This window comes from Macaca nemestrina, chromosome 15 (assembly GCF_043159975.1).
Source record: "Macaca nemestrina isolate mMacNem1 chromosome 15, mMacNem.hap1, whole genome shotgun sequence".
NCBI classification, from domain to species: Eukaryota; Metazoa; Chordata; class Mammalia; order Primates; family Cercopithecidae; genus Macaca; species Macaca nemestrina.
This window is the reverse complement of record NC_092139.1, coordinates 26,263,821-26,282,993: the sequence shown is the minus strand read 5'-3', so window position 1 is coordinate 26,282,993 and position 19,173 is coordinate 26,263,821. Positions and strand designations below refer to the sequence as shown.

The following is a 19,173-nucleotide window of genomic DNA, read 5'->3' as shown; positions in this document are numbered from 1 at the left end:
AAAGAAAAGAGTGTTCGTGCATACTAGCTATCCAAGAAAATGCAGATGAAAATGCATTTGGGACCATTCTCGTGTATATCTCTAAAAAGCAAAATTATACCTTTAGTGAGCCATTCTTTTAAGCTGTTTTTCACATTTATTTTAGATATATGAAAAGTCAAATTTTTAACCTGTTGAAAGGCAGTGATTTATAATATCTGTCATTTTCTAAAATATTTATGTGTGCTTATTAATGTACAGTTAATATGTTAGCTCCGATTAAGTTTGGCTGCCACTTAACAACCAAAAATCCGGCCGGGCGCGGTGGCTCAAGCCTGTAATCCCAGCACTTTGGGAGGCCGAGACGGGCGGATCACGAGGTCAGGAGATCGAGACCATCCTGGCTAACACGGTGAAACCCCGTCTCTACTAAAAAATACAAAAAACTAGCCGGGCGAGGTGGCGGGCGCCTGTAGTCCCAGCTACTCGGGAGGCTGAGGCAGGAGAATGGTCTAAACCCGGGAGGCGGAGCTTGCAGTGAGCTGAGATCCGGCCACTGCACCCCAGCCTGGGTGACAGAGCAAGACTCTGTCTCAAAAAAAAAAAAAAAAAAAAAAAAAAACAACCAACCAAAAATCCTAATACAAACAAGATAGCTTATTTTCACATATGTTAAATCTAGGGCTAGGCTGTACAGGGCCAGTATAATGGTTCCATCACCAGCAGGGATCCAAGGCCCTCTCCGTTCTTTGCACAGTGCCTCATGGGCCGTGATGGTTGAGTGAGTTCCAAACATCCTGTCCAGGAATTAGGAAGGAGAGTCTGCATATAATTGGTCCTTTAAGAAGATCTCTTAGAAGACCTACCCAACAGTCACCAACTTCTTTATGGTCAAAATATGGCCACATCTAGGTGCAAAGGGAGCTTGAAAATTGTGTCATTTTTTTTCTGGGTAGCCATGTCCAGCTAAAGTTTGTGTTCTGTTACTCAGGAAGAAACAGTGAATAGATACTGAGAGGCAACTAGCAATCTCTGCTATAGTCTATGTGTCCCAAGCCTTCACTAGGTTGCTGGGAAAAATTTTCTGATCACATATTTTGACCTATGAAGAATAATTTCATTTGCCTTTTTTTTTTTTTAAGGTATTTCTAGACCCCGATCAGACAGTGCTCCCCCAACACCCGTGAATAGATTAAGTATGCCTCAAAGTGCTGCTGTCAATACCACCCCACCACATAACCGGAGGCACCGGGCTGTTACTGTGAATAAGGCCACCATGAAGACAAGCACAGTAAGAGTTTATATCACCATTGTTAAGCTATATAAGGTTGGCTTATAAAGTCTTACTGTTTTCTCAAACTTTTCATTGGTATGGGTGTGTTCCTGTGTTCGTCTAATAGGTTACTACTGCTCATGCCTCTAAAGTTCAGCACCAGACGTCTTCCACCTCTCCTCTGTCAAGTCCAAATCAGACTAGTTCAGAACCCAGGCCACTGCCTGCCCCTCGGAGACCAAAGGTTAACAGCATCTTGAATCTCTTTGGATCGTGGTTATTTGATGCAGCATTTGTTCACTGTAAACTTCATAATGGGATAAACAGAGACAGCAGCATGACTGGTAAATATTACTCAAGAAATATGTTACCACTTTTTTCCTTTTCCTTTTTCTTTTTCTTTTTAGTCTTTCCTACCTGCAAGATTAATATGTATCTTAAAAAGCTCTCTGTTTCTGATCAAGCAATGTCTTGTGCTTAACCCCTTCCAGCTGAAGTAACAGAACTTTAGAAGATTTCCTCCCTGTTCTTTTTATGTATGTTCTATGAGGTTTGGCCTTTTGTCTGGTTTTCTTAGACATACTTAAGGTTAGCCACATTTTGTTGAATCAGATTTCTTTCAGTAGGTGACCTGGAAGTTCCCTTCATGTCAGCCAGGATAATACAATTTATATAAAGAGTTAAAAATTCGAACTGGAAATTTACATTACAGGAAGTGTTTTCTTCAATTTTGACAGCCATTCACTCATTAGTACATGTAAACATCAGAAAATTTTTGCTTCACACTATACTGTAACCTCTCAGATTTGTAGTCTAGAGAACTTTATTTCAAGGGCACACTTTCAAAAATACTACTTGCTCTTTAACTTAATAAGATTGATTGGTGGAGAATTAATAACTCAACCCTGATATCTTCATTTAGATTTTATTATAAAAAGGAAACTGTCTAAATAAGAGCTGGTGTTTTTTTTTTTTTGTCATCTTAACCATTATATTTGGCATAGGGTGCAGGATGGATGGGTGGGGTAGTGCAGTGTTTTGAATATTTATAATATGCCTTAGCTAAAAAATGACAATGGCTGACATTTATTGAGCTGCTATTACTATGGGCAAGGTACTGTGATATATGCATTAATGAGTGTATTGGTTGTTTGGTAAGAAAGCACTCTTCTGCTGGGGTTGGAAATAAGACAAAAAAAAGACGTCTACTTACATTAGTTGATGTATCTCTAGGGAGACTGTTAACTCCAAGGATAAAACTAATACAATGGCCAGAAGGGTCTCTGCTTTCTCTTAGAAATGGTTTCTTAGCTGTTATTATAATTCTTAGCTATTATTATTATCATCTCAGAACCAGGGTCTATGTCTGTGAACATTATACACATGTAATTATTTAGAATGTTATTACAAATCTTTAATTTAGAAAGATTGTGAATATAAAGATTTCTAGGAATATAATTTGAGAATGCCATGTTTGAGTTTAGGGATATCTTTGCTTGCTTTATTTTGTTCAAATTCAGACACTTTATATTCTGCCATTTTCATATTATAATTTTATTCACAGTTTGAAAGTAGTGCTTCTGGGATAGGTAAATGTGCTTACTTACAATAAGTGAAAACTTTTAAAAGATGACTTTTGGGTTATGCTTGTCTTTATGTTTGTGTACCTTATATTTTGAGTTTTCTGTATCATGTTTATATTTATTAATTTGCATTTTCTAGAATGAATCAGTCCTGTTTTTCTTTTTTATTTTTGTTAAGATGTAATTCTTACAATGTAACTTTTGGGTATAGAGCTGTTGACACTGAAATCCATGAATCTAGAATGGCTCAACCTGCTACTTGGTTGGTGGGCTTGCTTAAAGGAAACTTATAGATTTTTTTGCTCTCCAGGGAGTTTGTAACAGCTTTGCTCACCCTCTTGCACCAGAAGATAAAAACCAGACTTCAAATCATATATGAACAATATCTTACTTTAAAATTTTTCCTTGCTGAGGAGAGGATAGAAGCTCCTTTTCTCCTCATTGTGTTCAGAGATGATAAAGGCTGTTACATTACCCAGGAGATATGAGGTATCCAAATAGTTAAAGGGGTTAGAATGCTAGGTGCCAATCTTGAGGTCTCAAGTCTGGTGGGAGGCTTGGGTATATTAACTGTTTTTAAGTACTGGCTGCCATCAAGGAATTCTGCCATGCAGTTCACCTCTAACTTAAAGTGTTTGCTTCTTTGAACTGGTTAGCTTTAGATTTACATGACAGTACACTGTGCTTTGTAAAAGTAACATTGAGCTGGGAAGGGTTAATGAACTAAAATTTTAATGCACGTTATGGGCACTTCAAAACCTCAATTCTTTGTAGTTGTGTAATTTTCTTCGTTCATTGTTTTGCATGATACAAAAATCATAATTTTGGACCTGAATGCACAATTTCCTGTGTTTTTGAACTAGCTTGTGGTATCGTAAAACTTTTAATTTAACTTTTAAAAAGCTAAAAAGCTTCTTAATTTATTGTAAAATTTCACCATCTTTAAAGTATTTTATAATTACTACTGTCCTTTGATTTGTTTCCATTTATTTCTATTATCTTGCAGCATCTTTTATCCAAATTCTTCTTTCTTATAAATCTTGTAAGTAGGAACCAGAAGCTTCTCCTTAATTGCAGTCATGTTTTTATTTTTTTCATAATTCCATTAAAAATTTGATTGTCATTGTCTCTTGTAGTTCTTGCACTTGGGAAGAAAAATACTTTTCTGTGTTTTGAATGGGGAAGATTGTTGGCAAAAGCAAATTAATCTGCCTGAATCAGTCCCATTATTTCTGTATACTAGTCTGGTCATGTCATGAATTCCAGGACTTTGCACTAACTGTGTTTTGGCTTTTTTTTTTTTTTTTTTTGAAAGCTTTAAGCTTATTTTTATACAGATTTAGTGTTTGATTTGTATGCATTCTGCATGTAGTGTTTTTCAAATGTATTATTGCTGGATAGCTTATTCAGGACTAAAAATGGCTCATGGGAAGTTGCATAAAGATTTATGCTTGACTCTGCATTCTATTAAATCTATTATAAAATAATTTAAGCATTTCATGTAGAGTAATAAAAGATTTCAGAGTGATTTTCAATACACTGTGAAATCTTTTGTTAAAAATAAAAGCAACTTTCAAAGGGCTTCTGTTTCAGTGATAACGAATGACCATGATAATCTTTTTATCAATCCAATTTTCTGATTTATCAGCCTCAAGTTAGCTGCTGTCTGTGGTTGTTAAAATTCATTCTCATTTTGCTTGGTTGAGCGATTCTTTGGTGTGTGTTTTGGAGTTGGGTGGGTTGTGGGAATGCTCTCTTTTTCTCCCTGCCCACTTCTCATCGTTACTTTGCCCTCTCCCTAAAGTATACAGACTGGTATAGGGTTGCCCATTTAATTAGGATGTCCATCTAGGGTAATGTGTAAATTGCAGTAGCTATTTTTCTTAACGTTTAAGCATCATTGTGTAGGGGGAAGAAAAAACAGAAAAGAAATAATAGAAAAGCCAAATTCTGTATTATATATCTGTATGTGGATACAGATATATACAAATGTACTCTGCTGATCAAAAATCAGTTGAAAAATGCTTCTTGTACAATCTGTTAAACTGACAATGCCACTGTAAATTAATTGTAACCTATTTTCAAAGAAGATTTCAGAGAGCCCTTTTTAAAAACATTAAGACATAGTTGCTAAACAAAAGCACTTATTGGATTCAAGTAGCTATTTAATGACACCAACATTTGATCTTTGTGTCCAGGGTCCCATGAGCCTACTTGGCATATTGCAAATATAATAAAACCCTCCTTTTCTCTCCCCAGCCATTACAACACAAGCTAGCATGGAGTTTCGACGGAAAGGGTCACAAATGTCCACAGACACCATGGTTTCCAATCCTATGTTTGATGCAAGTGAATTTCCTGATAACTATGAAGCAGGAAGAGCTGAGGCTTGTGGGACACTGTGTAGGATTTTTTGTAGCAAGAAGACTGGAGAAGAGATTCTGCCAGCTTATTTATCCAGGTCTTGGAATTTTTGTTTGTTTTTTCATTTATATAGTTTTGATAGTGAAGCCATTGTAGCGTTGCTTGGCCGACTGAACCGATGAGTGAATGTTGGTCAGAAATACCTACAGATGTCTGTAAGTGATCGACATTTGCCTGAAATCTTTCATTTTACCTGTCTCGTCTGATTTGGTAAAGACCCTTAAGACCCTTTTTGTTTTAGAAGTGCTATTTATGTCATCTTATTTGAATCTTTTTAATATGGAGAGATTTCGAAGGACCACAATAATTTGTTAACAAATTTTTAGCGCAGTATTCGCATGTAGGCAGTCCAGAAATAAGTCAGCTGTAAATCCTGCTTCCAAGGAGCTTATTTTCTGGGCAGAGCTACAAACAAAGCCATGTGTACACGTGACAGTGATCAACAGGAATAGGATGTTGATGGGAGAGGTACAGATAATGTGGTATGGGCATTCAGGGGAAGAAGCAGTGCACATTTATTTACTCCAGGGGATTCAGGAAAGAGTTATGAAGGATTGAATGATTATGCTGGACTTTTAAAGGATGGTTAGTGTTTAGACTGTGTTAGGAAGTTGGTTAGGGTCATCTTCTCCAAATCTATGGCTTCAGCCATCTTTGTTAATGCCTCTGCCATCCATTCAGTTGCTTAGGGCAGAAACGAAGAATCATTTTAGAATCCTCTTCTTCTGTATCTTTAGTTGATCAGCCAACTCCTGCCTTTCTGCTCCTTAACCCTCTTTCTGATTGCTCTTTTCACTCTATCCACCATTATACTTTAGACTTTGTCACTTTTCTCCTAAACTAACTCATAATGGCCTCCCGTTCATCTTGACGCTGTTTTGCCTTCCTTTACTGATCATTCACACAGGTGCAGAAATGAGGTTAATATCAACAGAGTATTTAGATATCTGCATACTTGTTAGGTTCTCAGGAGATAGAATTAAACTGACCCTATCAGAGGGAACTAAGTACAGAATTTTATGAATATGAAAAAGAATGGTATATACAGGCAACTAGGCAGGGTTATCTTAACTGTAGGCACTTGGCTTTAAGCAACAGAAACCTTCTCAATCTGACTTAAGTAAAAGGAGAGTAAGTTGTGAGAAGCTAGTTATATTTATTAAATTCTAAGGTCAGAAAATGCAGTATGACCTCATGAAGAGCAGATACTCAAGGACCAAAACAACTTTATTCCTCTCTCTCTGTCTTCCTGGTCTCCCAGAACTGCTTCATTCTTCTCATCTCTGCAGATCATTTTCTCATATTGTAGTGTGCTTCTGAGTTCCCAGTTTTCATTAGCCAGGCATGGTGGCACTCCCCTGTAGTCCCAGCTACTCAGGAAACTGAGGCAGAAGAATCGCTTGAACCCAGGAGGCAGAGGTTGCAGTGAGCCAAGATTGTGCCACTGCGCTCCATCCTGGGCGACAGACTGAGACTCTGTCTCAAAAATAAATAAATAAATAAAAAGTACCCAGCTTTCATGACCTTGGTCTAGGTGACCATCAGGGCCAATTAGTATCTCTGAATTTTAATTATAGACTCCTGGGAAGGAGGATCTGATTAATTTGCCTGTCTCTGGTCTAGTCAGCTACAGTTGTGTAAGTAGGTCACATAAGGGTATTGGAGCTCACCCCCTTGTTGTGGGGCACGTTTCTCAGGAACTCTGGGCTGGGGGAGATATCCTAAATGGTACTCTAGTAGTAGGGGAGAACGCTATCACAATGAACTTTCTGACTGAGCCATAAGACTGAATGGATGGTAGTAGGACAAACTAAAACAATAGATTCATGAGAGGGCAAGTGATCGGTTTAGTTTTGAATCGATTGAATTTGAAGTGCCTATGGGATATTTGTCAACAAATATTTATTAAGTCCTACTTTGTGCCAGATATTGTGCACAGAAGTACCATAGTAATCAGTAGACATCCAGATATCCAGTAAGCTTTTGGCTAACAGATCTGGAGTTCAGTTGAGAGGTGTGGGTTAGAATGATTTGATTATATTTAGTGACTTAAGAAGTGTTTAAAATCAGGTTAGTAAAAGAGAGAGCTTCCAGAACTAAGGTTGTCAGACTGAGGAACACCATCATTAAGAGGCAGGTAGAGTAAGAGGACCTGTGAAAGAAAATGGTCATAGAAATCAGGGAAGCACAAGGAGACAAGGGAGTAGTCAAAGGGTTGAATGCTTTCAAAAGGCAGAGTGAGTTAAGAATTAATCATGTCTCTTGGATTTGGCAATCGAGAGCCCATTGGTTATTTGCTAGTATGGTTTTAGTTGAGTTCTAGGGAGAGAGATTGAAATGGGTTAAGCAATAACCAGTAAGTGATGAAGTTGTTTCTGAAGAGTTTTGCAGAGAAGAGAAATTCGCCTCACAGTAGAAGAGTATAACAGTGTAGTTGCTCTTGAGTAATGGGAGATTGAATGCTTAGTAAGTTGATTAGAGTTTGGGGGTGGAGTTAAAAACTAAGGTATATTCAGGCATATTCCTAAAAGGAATCTTATTCAGGTGACCTTCATGATGAATACAGAAGATCAAATGCAGGTTTCTTTCTTTCGTTGTCCCCCCAAAAATAATGGGGAAGGGACAAAAATGAAAACATACTTTTTTTCCCTAGGAATTACTAAATGTTGCAACATTTTTCTGTTATGGAATTTAACTCAGCAATTCCCCCAGTTTATTGAAAAGTACTGCAGCCTATTGTTTTGTTTTGTTCTGGTTGCCTTATTTGCAGGCCCCTAGAACTTTGAGTTGCAAGACTTAAACTTTGAGAAGGTGCAATAGACATGAATGGTTTTTTTTCTTCATTAAGAAAGATGATTTGGGTCTTAGTGTATATAATTCAGAATTGTTTTAATTCCAGTAATACCCTTTAAAGGGTAAAATTCCAGTAATTCCAGTAATACCTTTTAAAGGGTAAAATTCTAGTAAATTCCAGTAATTCCAATAATGCCCTTTCTTTAAAGGGTAAAAATAGTGAAGAGTGGAAATAGACTTTCAGATAACTATGTAGCAAATAATAATTATGAAAACTTTTGATTAGCAGTTTGTTTAAAATTTTTTTCTTGCTTTCCTAGATTTTACATGCTTTTAATTCAAGGTTTGCAGATAAATGATTATGTGTGCCATCCTGTCTTGGCCAGCGTTATTCTAAACTCTCCTCCTTTGTTCTGCTGTGACTTGAAAGGGATTGATGTTGTGGTTCCTTACTTTATTTCAGCTCTTGAAACCATTTTGCCTGACAGGTAAGCTATCATTCTCTGCTGTTATATCAACTGTCTGATTTGGCCTGGTCTGTTGGTGCTTCCTCCCCAGTTTCCTAATGTATCCTGTGTAGTCGTCTTCATAGTCCAAGAGAACCCAGGCCACACTTAATGAGTGTAGTGTGTCCAAACGCACCTCATCCCTGAACTCCTTCAGTTCTGATTTGTCTGTGGGCTTGTTGAATTGTTTTTGGCCTGGTCTAGAAGGGTGAGAACAACTCCAACACAGAGGTCTTACCTTTGTAGAGTAGGCCTTACATTTTAGATAAAGAAATCGATCAACTTCTAGTTTAATTCAGTAACAGTTTAACTTAGAAATACACAATACACATATACACAATGCTAGGATTTGGAAAAATTGGCATTATATGTATTTGGCAGTAGCTAATGTACTTTAGTTCAAAAATACTAATATCTTTTTATTTTTTGGCAGAGAGCTCTCAAAATTCAAAAGCTATGTAAATCCAACAGAATTGCGAAGATCCTCCATTAATATCCTACTTTCTTTGTTGCCCCTCCCTCATCATTTTGGCACAGTCAAATCTGAGGTAATGTTTTGTTAAAGTTTTTTTATATTCTATATTCTGTTTTGTGTACTAATTTAAGTCAAATCGAATGTTAAAAATGGAACAGGGGATGTTTTATTTTTCAACTCAAGTTATTTCATTCAAGTTATTTCAAGTGAATTAACAAAGTTGACTTGTGATTTGTTTTTTTTTTTTTTCTCTGTCAGTTTTTCTACCAGTTTTCAAGCAGTTACAGGCTGAGGACATCTATTAACATATTGAGTGTTAGTGACAGAGTTAGCACAGTGGCTAATGTTAGACTGAAAGCCTTTCTCTTTAGACTGATCTGTTCCTCCACTCTGGCTATTCCCACATGGGCATCATGAGCTGCAACAGCTGATGTTAAATATTATTTGCTTTTTCCATAGGTGGTCCTGGAAGGAAAGTTTAGTAATGATGACAGCTCGACTTATGATAAACCAATAACTTTTCTGTCCCTGAAGTTGAGACTTGTGAATATATTAATAGGTGCCTTGCAAACAGAAACGGACCCCAACAATACCCAAATGATATTAGGTTTGTATTCACACATTATGTTGTAAGTGAAACCCAGTACTGTTGACTGCTGGCCTGATGAAGAGTCGGCAGTCAGTGACCGGAGCCTAAACCTAATGTAGCTCTACTTATTCTGAATCAGAGGCACAGGTAGTTTTTTAATGTAAGAAAATTTAAAGCGGTGAGATGAGGGAAGTAAAGTGTTACAGTTGTCTTGGTTGGCCATTTTATTTGTGCTTTTGCTTTTCTTTCTCTTCTCCCTTCTCTCCTTTCTCCACTCTTTGCCTCTCCTTCCCATCCCTCTCTTCTTTCCTCCTTTCTTCCTACCCTCCTTTCTCCTGCCTCTTTCTCTTCCTCCTGCCTCTTCCTCTTCTTCCTGCCTCTTCCTCTTCCTCCTGCCCGTTACTTACAGGTCTCGTCAGTCTGTACTTTCCTCCTAGTCCTTTTTCTCTAGAACATAGTAGCTCATGATTTCTTCAGAACCTTACTTTGTATCCCTCCTGCTGGGATGTTCTTTCCCTAGATTTTTGTTTAGCTTTTCTTCATCATCTTTTTAGAGAGAGCTTCCCTAACAGACTTTGCTAAAGATGATCTTATTTCATAATTTTTTTCACAGCACAGAACCTGAAATTATTTTGTTTGTTTAAATGCTTGAACTCTCCCCTTTTTACATGTTTTTCAAAATATATCATAAGGTATTTGTTGATTGACAGATCTATTGTTAGCACTAAGGGACAGACAGTCTTATCTCCCTGAAAATCTTCAGAGAGACCCGATGAACAGAGGAATTCTTCTTTTCTTCCTCTAATATGATGTTCAAATTGGGTAAACAGCAATGTATTACATTTGCAAGCAAAGGGTTTTCAATTGTTGCTTCTGTGTCTCAGTGCCACTGAAGTGCAACCCTGGGTATTGAGATCACCACGCTTGACAGTGGAAGCTCTTAGGAAAGTAGGGCTTTCCTCAACCACATAACAGGAGTACCCACTGAACCATGTGAATGCAAATACCATCCCAGCCCACAAACCTGGGTGGCAGTTAGAACGCCCTACTTATGGAGCAATTGATCTCTGAGAATGCTTTGACCTTGGCAGTGGTTAGAGGCTTGCTTTCTTCCCTTCATTAGCAAGACAAGAATTAGGCTTCTTCCTAGCATCTTAGATTTTTATCTGTTCAAAAGTGGGATCAGACATTCTGTTTAAGCCCTCATGTCCCTGAGGAGGTGGGGTGTATGTCCTTCCAACAGGAACACAATCCATGAAATGGTTTCTAAAAGGCCTCTAAAACAGAGAGAGAGATCCTGAAGAGATGGGTCACAGTGGCCAAGAACCATATTTATCCAGAGACACCTAATTAATAGGTGACTAGAATTGTCTGTATCTGGGCAAAAAGTTTTTTAGGGTTTCATAAGTGTCAAAAGCCATTAATTGTGGACACAATTTTCTAGACTCACAAATGGGAGTTTTTTGCCAACTCCCTGAGCTGTTGAGATCCACATATAACTTTTTGATTCCCTAAAAATAGCCTACTATTGACCAGAAACCTTACTAATAACAGTTGATTAACATATATTTTGTATTTTATGAATATTATTAATATATACTGAATTTTTACAATAAAGTATGCTGGAGAAAAGAATATTTTATTAAGAAATACATGGTGTAATCCCAGCACTTTGGGAAGCCGAGGCGGGTGGCTCACGAGACCACCCTGGCCAACATGGTAAAACCCCGTCTCTACTAAAAATACAAAAATTAACAGGGTGTGGTAGCACATGCCTGTAATCTCAGCTACTTGGGAGACTGAGGTAGGAAAATGCTTGAACCCGGGAGGCGGAGGTTACAGTGAGCTGAGATCATGCCATTGCACTCCAGCCTGGGCAATAAGAACAAAACTTCGTCTCCAAAAAAAAAAAAAGGCTGGGCGTGGTGGCTCATGCCTATAATCCCAGCACTGTGGGAGGCCGGTGGGAGGTGGGTGGATCATGAGGTCAGGAGTTCAAGACCAGCCTGGCTAAGATGGTGAAACCCCATCTCTACTAAAAATACCAAAAAAAAAAAAAAAAAAAAAAGGGCCAGGCATGGTGTCAGGCGCCTGTATGTAATCCCAGCTACTCAGAGGCTGAGGCAGAGATTTGCTTGAACCCGGGAGGTGGAGGTTGCAGTACGCTGAGATCATGCCACTGGACTCCAGCCTGGGTGACAGAGTGAGACTCCGTCTCAAAAAAAAGAAAATCATAAGGAAGAGAAAATATATTTTTAGTACTGTATTTATTGATACCATAAATTGTTTATAAGATAAATCGTCTCAACTGTTGGACAGTTGCAGCTGTAGACCCCAATATACAGTACATATCAAGCAACTCAGCTTTTTCTTGTAATGTCATGACTTTTCTCTGCTTCTTGGGAGCACTTCCAGCATCACTAGTGGCACTTCCTATGGGTCCCATGGTGTTAGTCAAGGTTCATGGTGTTGCAGTAAACATGATGAAAATATGTGAGAACCATGGATACTGCAGTATTCAGTCTATGAGAGAGATGAACTACTCACATGGAGATGGTTAACATCGCATTAATTTTAAGCAGGATACTCATTAACACTTGAGCTCACCCCAGTAACAACAGGAGGAGGCTACAAAATGATTGCAGTAGTACAGTATGTACTACAGTTAATTTTATGCAGTTATTTAATACTGCAACTTAGTTTACATTTCTCTGGACTGCAAATGGCATCATGTATGGTCTGTAAGTGTTTGTGTACGTAAGTTTTTTGATAAATTTTAGCTTTTTATTTTTTATTTATTTTTAGAGACAGGGTCTTGCTTTGTTGCCCACTCTGGTTTCAAACTCCTAGGACTTCAGGCGATCCTCCTGACTCGGCCTCCCAAAGTGCTAGGATTACAGGCGTGAGCTAGTATGTCCAGCCAATTTTAACTTTTTCTAATTTTTTAAATATTTCTTTTCTTTCTCTCTCCTTTTTTTTTTTCTTTTTGGGATGAAGTCTGACTCTGTTGTCCAAGCTGGAGTGCAGTGATGCAGTCTCGGCTCACTGCAGCCTCCGCCTCCCAGGTTCAAGCAATTCTTCTGCCTCAGCCTCCTGTGTAGCTGAGAGTACAGGTGCACACCACCACGCCTGGCTAATTTTTGTAATTTTTAGTAGAGATGGGGTTCCACCATGTTGACCAGGCTAGTCTCCAACTCTTGACCTCCAGCCCCACCTTGGCCTCCCAAAGTGCTGGGATTATAGGCATGAGCCACTGTGCCTGGCCATTTTTTTTTTTTTTTTAATATTTCTAGGCTATGCAGTTTGGGAGTTTTTTCAAATTGTCACAGATCTCCAGAAAGCTTTCTAACATGTTTACTGAAGAAATCTGCATATGGGCCAGGCGCAGTGACTCACGCCTGTAATTCTAGCACTTTGGGAGGCCAAGGTGGGCGAATCACGAGGTCAGGAGATGAAGACCATCCTGGCTAACACAGTGAAACCATGTCTCTATTAAAAAAAAAAAAAAAAAAAAAAACCACCTGCATATGTACAGTTCAAGCTCATGTTGTTTAAGAGCCAACTGTACTTTCATGGGTATTTCAGGAATGCTCAACCAAAATTATATTCTTATGTCTACTATTAATCATTTAAAATGTTTTAGCCGTTTTAGTGTTCTTGTGTATTTTATATAAAATACTGTTTTGTTGTTGTTGCAGGGGCAATGTTAAATATTGTTCAAGATTCAGCACTTTTGGAAGCCATTGGTTGCCAGATGGAGATGGTAAGAAGCATACATGTAATCTGTCAGAGAATATCACTTTTGGATTTTATGTAAATTATATTCCAAAATGTCCATCTTTGTGAATATTAAAGGCCCTTAGTTTGTAAATCCTGCTCATTGGCTCAGAAGGATTCTTTTTAAAAATAACATGTATTTTGAGGTTTACTTTTCAGTGCCTCATCAGCTGTACATCAGGTTCCCAAGAGATTCTGTATGAGAGAAACTACAGCTAAATCCAGTCTTTATTTCTGAACAGTATCTACTTAAACTCTTACTTGTTTCGCTGTGGTGGCAAACTTGGTGGAATAACCTAGGAAAAGTCCTAGCCAGCAAGCAACTACTTTAACTTTTTCTTTCCCATCAATTCTTTGTAACCCCTCTAGACCTAAGTTTACAGGTCCCTCAAAGCACCAGTGCTTCTAAATCAAAAATGCTTCTCAGAGACTTCCAGTGCTCTCTGCTTTGTCTTCAAGATATATCATCCCTATACTTGGAGTAGAGGCAAGAGAATGGGGGGGGTTAATAGGGTATACTGGGGTAAGTTGGGTATATGTAGTAAGTTGAGTAGATGTAGGATGGGTGATCAAATTATTATTGAGGAAATTACATTCGTGTCTCAGTAGATGGTTAATAATAATTTACTGATCTGAGTATAATGAACTGTGTTCATATGGGGGAAAAACGAGGGAAGTCTAACAGATAGGTTTATTAGCCCCTATACATATGGGAGTTAATACTAACCCTGGTATTTTATTGTTTGTGTTTTCTGATATAACTATATTTGAAAGTTGCTGTTTGTTTATTCATGCTTTTTAAGCTTATATTTCTGTTCTGAAGTTTTGCTTGGGAGGCACTAGGGTATTTTTTTTAAGGACCCGGAATCTAGTGAAGTCTAGTAAAGATGAAAAAGCTGGGCCAGCCCTTTGTAAATAGTGGCAAAGAAGACCCCAGTATGGGCACCTGTAGTAGTCAAACCCTTCATACCCTCCAGTAGATGTATCTATGTAAAAAAATACCACAGTGGTTTTAATCCCTTGTCAATTTCTATCTATTACTATCAGTTTGTACTATTCAGTTGGCACATTCTGCTTTATCAACATGGTTTTTAATGATTGACCTTTATTTATACTCGTAAACTGTGATGTAACCCTCAAACACTTGATTCATTTTCATTTGACTAGGGTGGTGGAGAAAATAACCTGAAGAGTCATAGTCGCACCAATAGTGGTATTAGTTCAACAAGTGGTGGAAGCACGGAGCCCACGACTCCCGATAGTGAGAGACCTGCTCAAGCTCTCTTAAGAGATTATGGTTAGTCGTGTTTCTTTTGAAATTCAAAGTTTAATAGAATGACTTTAATGCTTACATTTATAAAACAAAAACATTAAAAATTTTAATGTTCATGTTTTTTATGTACCTTAGTGTAGTAGAGAGGATGTCAGTCTTAAGCTAAGAAAAAGAAAACAAATCTTTTTAATTTAGCTGTATAGCTTTTGGGTAGTATATTAGATTTGGGGTAGTATATTAGATTTTATAATTGATGGTAATGGGTGATCAGGAAACATTTCTGAATTCTCTACTATGTGTGGTGGTAGAGAACCAAATAAGATGTGGGCTCTGCCTCAGAGCTCACAGTGTAGTGGCAGAGATGTCCAATAAGGCAGTTATTGCAGTGTGGCAAGGAGGGTGATGGGGGATGTATTAGATAGCAGCCCAGAGGAAAGCGTGTCTTCATGTTAAAACCTGTGTACCCCCTACTATAGCTCACTAGATTCATTAGCCCTGAAACATTTTTATTTTTTGTTCTGCCAACTAAAACATTTGCCAGCCAAGCATCCTATACAAGGTTGTCCCCTACCTTGGGCAGTTGTTTTATGGGTTCTGTGAGTTTGTGGGTACCTTTATGTTTTTCTGTACAAGTACTAACGGTGTATTGAATCTGTGAGCACTTATCCAACTAGATTGGAGTGATATCTAGATTCTTAGATGTGAGTTTAATTTTTTAATCATCTGGAGAGTTCATGAGCCATGTTCATGAGGTTCATGAGGCATGTCATGAGCCATGTTCGTGAGTTGATGAATTCATGAGGCATGTTTCTATGGTTTAAGTTTGCAACAAGTATCCTTGAGCATGTCAGATATATAAAGCCATTATGTGGATATTTGACACATTTAAATATTATATTTGTGAAGAAGTTATTTAAATTATCTTATTCACTGTGTATGTAGATTTAGGCGTTCTATAGGTTGAAAATTATTTTTCGTGCTTTCTAAAACATGTTTAAGCTAAATAAATTTTTCAATACTAGCTGGGCGCAGTGGCTCACGCCTGTGATCCCAGCACTTTGGGAGGCCAAGGTGGGCGGATCACCTGAGGTCAGGGATTCGAGACCAGCCTGTGAAACCCTATCTCTACTAAAAATACAAAAATTAGCTGGGGATGGTGGCAGGCAACTGTAATCCCAGTTACTCGGGAGGTCAGGGCAGGAGGCTCGCTTGAACCCGGGAGGCAGAGGTTGCCGTGAGCCGAGATTGCACCACTCTATTCCAGCCTGGGCAACAGAGCAAGACTCCATCTCAAAACAAAACAAAACAAAAACAAAGAAAAAAAGAAATTTTTCATTACTGCATGTGTTCTAATATAAATGTTTTAAGTGATTATTGTTTGTTTTAGCATTTTGAACTGGTGTTAGTGAGCTCTGCTTGTAATGTCGTAAACTATTTTTTACTAAGAAATCCTGATTTGTGTTAGTGTCGCATGAGTGTCTCTCTTTAATGATCATTCCTTTTTCTGTTGTCACTGCCCTCTTTCTGATAGGATCGACAGGTATAATGTCCCTAAAGCTTCCTTTATAAATTCAGTTTAATTTGTCCTTATTTAATTTTTCCTAATTTCCTACTAGCTAACTAGTGATTGCTTTTAAATATAGATTGGAGCCCAAATAAAAATACGTGTGGCTTGGTTATTTAATTTTTTTAGAAGTATTAAAGTAATCCTGGAGAATTAAATGTTAAAGTGTGTTTGAAAAGGCATTGCATGTGAGTTTTGATGGCTTAAACCCTGTAAGTAATTTCAACAGATGCTTGCTTTAGAGTACTTCCCAGCATCTGAGGAGGCTGTAAAATTAGAATTTTTTCCTCTATAAAGTTTGAAGGAAATGATTGATAGCCTTTTCATCACTCTTTTTGAAAATGTACCTCTCTATGAGTTGATAATTTAGAAACTTTAAGATTTACGTTATTATAAAAATGACACTGAAACTGCCAAATCCCACAGTTGTGTGAAAGTGCATGAACCAGGAGCTAGAAGCTGCTCTGGTCTAGCACATATGCCTGTGCACTGTGTAGTTGGGCTTGGCACTCAATCCAGTGGGGTGGGGAACGTAGCACTGTGTGGGTGCCCGTCGTTCTCACTGTGGCTGCTGTGGTCTGTGCCTAGTGGATGCTGTGCTTCTCGTTACTAATGCTTAGTTGTTTTCCCTCCCTGTGGGATGTGGCATTGGGGTTATATCCTAGCTCTTAATACAGATTCAGCTGCTGGGCTCCTGATTCGCAGCATTCATCTCGTCACCCAAAGACTCAACTCCCAGTGGCGCCAAGACATGAGCATATCACTGGCAGCTTTAGAGCTCCTCTCTGGCCTTGCAAAGGTGAGGAAGACAGTCCTTTTATTTTAACCCAACAGCCTTGGGCCGTGGTTCTTTTTTCTGTATCTCTTGACCCCTTGTGTGGGTATTTTAATGTTGATCATACTCAAACATAGTTTATATCCAAAGTGTGCAAAGTTAAGCCTCCAAGTGATATTCTATGAACTGAACTTTACTTTTTAAAATAGATTCAAAGAGTATGAATGAGATTTTTACTGTTAAATTATAGGAAACATTTCAATACTTGTCATTTATTTATTTGCATATGATAATAAAATACATATTGATTTTGTAAAAAATGGTTATCCTAATGTATACCATTTGGGATTACCTGTGGCTCTGCCATCCTCCATTATCAGAGATAAGTGAAAATTGGCTACACTTTTTTTTTTTTTTTTTTTGAGACAGAGTCTTACTCTGTCGCCCAGGCTGTAGTGCAATGGTACAAACTCAGCTCACTGCAGCCTCTGCTTCCAAGCAATTCCCCTGCCTCAGCCTCCTGACTAGCTGGGATTACAGGCATACGCCATCACAGCTAGCTAATTTTTGTACTTTTAGTAGAGATGGAGTTTCACCATGTTGGTCAGACTGATCTCGAACTTCTGACCTCAAGTGATCCACCCGCCTTGGCCTCCCAAAGTAATAGGATTACAGGTGTGAGCCACTGCACCCAGCCTTAGCTACACTTTTCAGATTTCTTTCACAGCCATTATTTCAGTTTTGTGGAAACTTAGAACTTGGTGGTCATTTGTGCTTCTCTAAGTGTATTCTTTCTTTTGAGATGAAATTTGTATAATATAAAATTAGCCATTTAAAAACAAACAATTCAGTGACTTGACACATTCACAGTGTTAAGCAACTTCTACTTATAGGTCTAAGATGTTTTTATCATCCCTAAAGGAAGCCCCATACCCATGAAGCAGTTTTGCTTCAGTCTACCCACCCCACTCCTCTGACAACCACCAGTCTGCATTTCGTCTCAATGGATCCACCTATTCTGGACATTTCATATAAATGGAATCATACAATGTGTGACCTTTTGTGTCTGGTTTCTTTCACTAAGCGTAATGTTTTCAAGTTTCATTTATGTTGTAGAATGTGTCACAACTGTATTCCCTTTTATGATTGGATAATATTTCATTGTGTGTATATACCCCAGTTTTTCCGTTTATCAGTTGACGGACATTTGGGTTGTTTTAATCTTTAGGCTGTTGTCAGGTAGTGCTGCTGTGAACATGTATGTACATGTATTTGTTTGAATACCAGTTTTCAATTCTTTTGAATGTACACCTAGGAGCAGAATTACTGGGTCATATGGTAACCCTATGTTTAACTTTTTGAGGAACTGCCAAACTGTTTTTCATAGTGACTGAATCATTTTACATTCCCAATGTATGAGAGTTTCACTTTCTTTGCATTTTCTCTAACGTCTAAGTGTTTTCTTATCAGTAAGATGAGCAGGATTATCTTACATGTAATATATAATTGAGGAAATATAGAAAATATTTTGTGAACAAAAAGTTGATGAACAGGTGCTACTGTCTGGGATGATACGGTTCAAATCCTCGTTTTTCAGTTGTGGGAATAGGTGTCAGAGGCTGTGACTTATCTAAGCCATAAGAAACAAAATAAGTGATAAAACCTAAGGTGTTCTTACCACCACTTAGAGTTTACCTCAAAGATCCTCCAGAATGGACATCATAATTTTGCGAGAAGCACTTACTGGTACAGAAAATAAAAAACAGCCATTTGTGAGACACACAGGACCGCACTGCTGTCTTTGAGAGCAAGGTACTATTTCCTGTGACCTTTAGTACACTCAGTAGTAAGGAATAATTAGTCCTAGACGGAGCACTGCTCTGGACCTGCCTAACAATTCATAAAGGGCTAACACTTCCTGATTTCATGATTTCCTGTAAGGCTACAGTAAATCAAAACAGCCTGGTATTGGCATAGGGGGGGACAAATGGATTGGTGGAAGAAAATAGTATATCCATACATAAGTGGTCATCTGATTTTTGGTGCAAAGGTAATTCAAAGGAGAAAGGATAGTCTTTTCAACCAGAGGTACTATAAAACAATTGGATATTCATATACAAAAAACAAAAAATTTTGATTCATACCTTGCACTATGAACAAGA

General features: G+C 38.1%; 1 protein-coding gene across 2 annotated transcripts in view; it reads left to right on the top strand.

The window, feature by feature from the left end:
- Positions 1-19,173, top strand: part of LOC105496330 (Ral GTPase activating protein non-catalytic subunit beta) — a 138,479-nt gene that overhangs the window by 68,088 nt on the left and 51,218 nt on the right. The window contains exons 9-17 of one of the 2 annotated variants that reach the window (XM_024797477.2): positions 1,122-1,270; positions 1,380-1,596; positions 5,095-5,296; positions 8,373-8,540; positions 8,992-9,106; positions 9,493-9,640; positions 13,321-13,385; positions 14,567-14,696; positions 16,914-17,035. In XM_024797477.2, the coding sequence (XP_024653245.2) occupies positions 1,122-1,270; positions 1,380-1,596; positions 5,095-5,296; positions 8,373-8,540; positions 8,992-9,106; positions 9,493-9,640; positions 13,321-13,385; positions 14,567-14,696; positions 16,914-17,035 (1,316 nt within the window). Of the gene's footprint in view, positions 1-1,121; positions 1,271-1,379; positions 1,597-5,094; positions 5,297-8,372; positions 8,541-8,991; positions 9,107-9,492; positions 9,641-13,320; positions 13,386-14,566; positions 14,697-16,901; positions 17,036-19,173 lie in introns of both variants that reach the window. The other variant, XM_071079337.1, reaches the window with a different exon arrangement.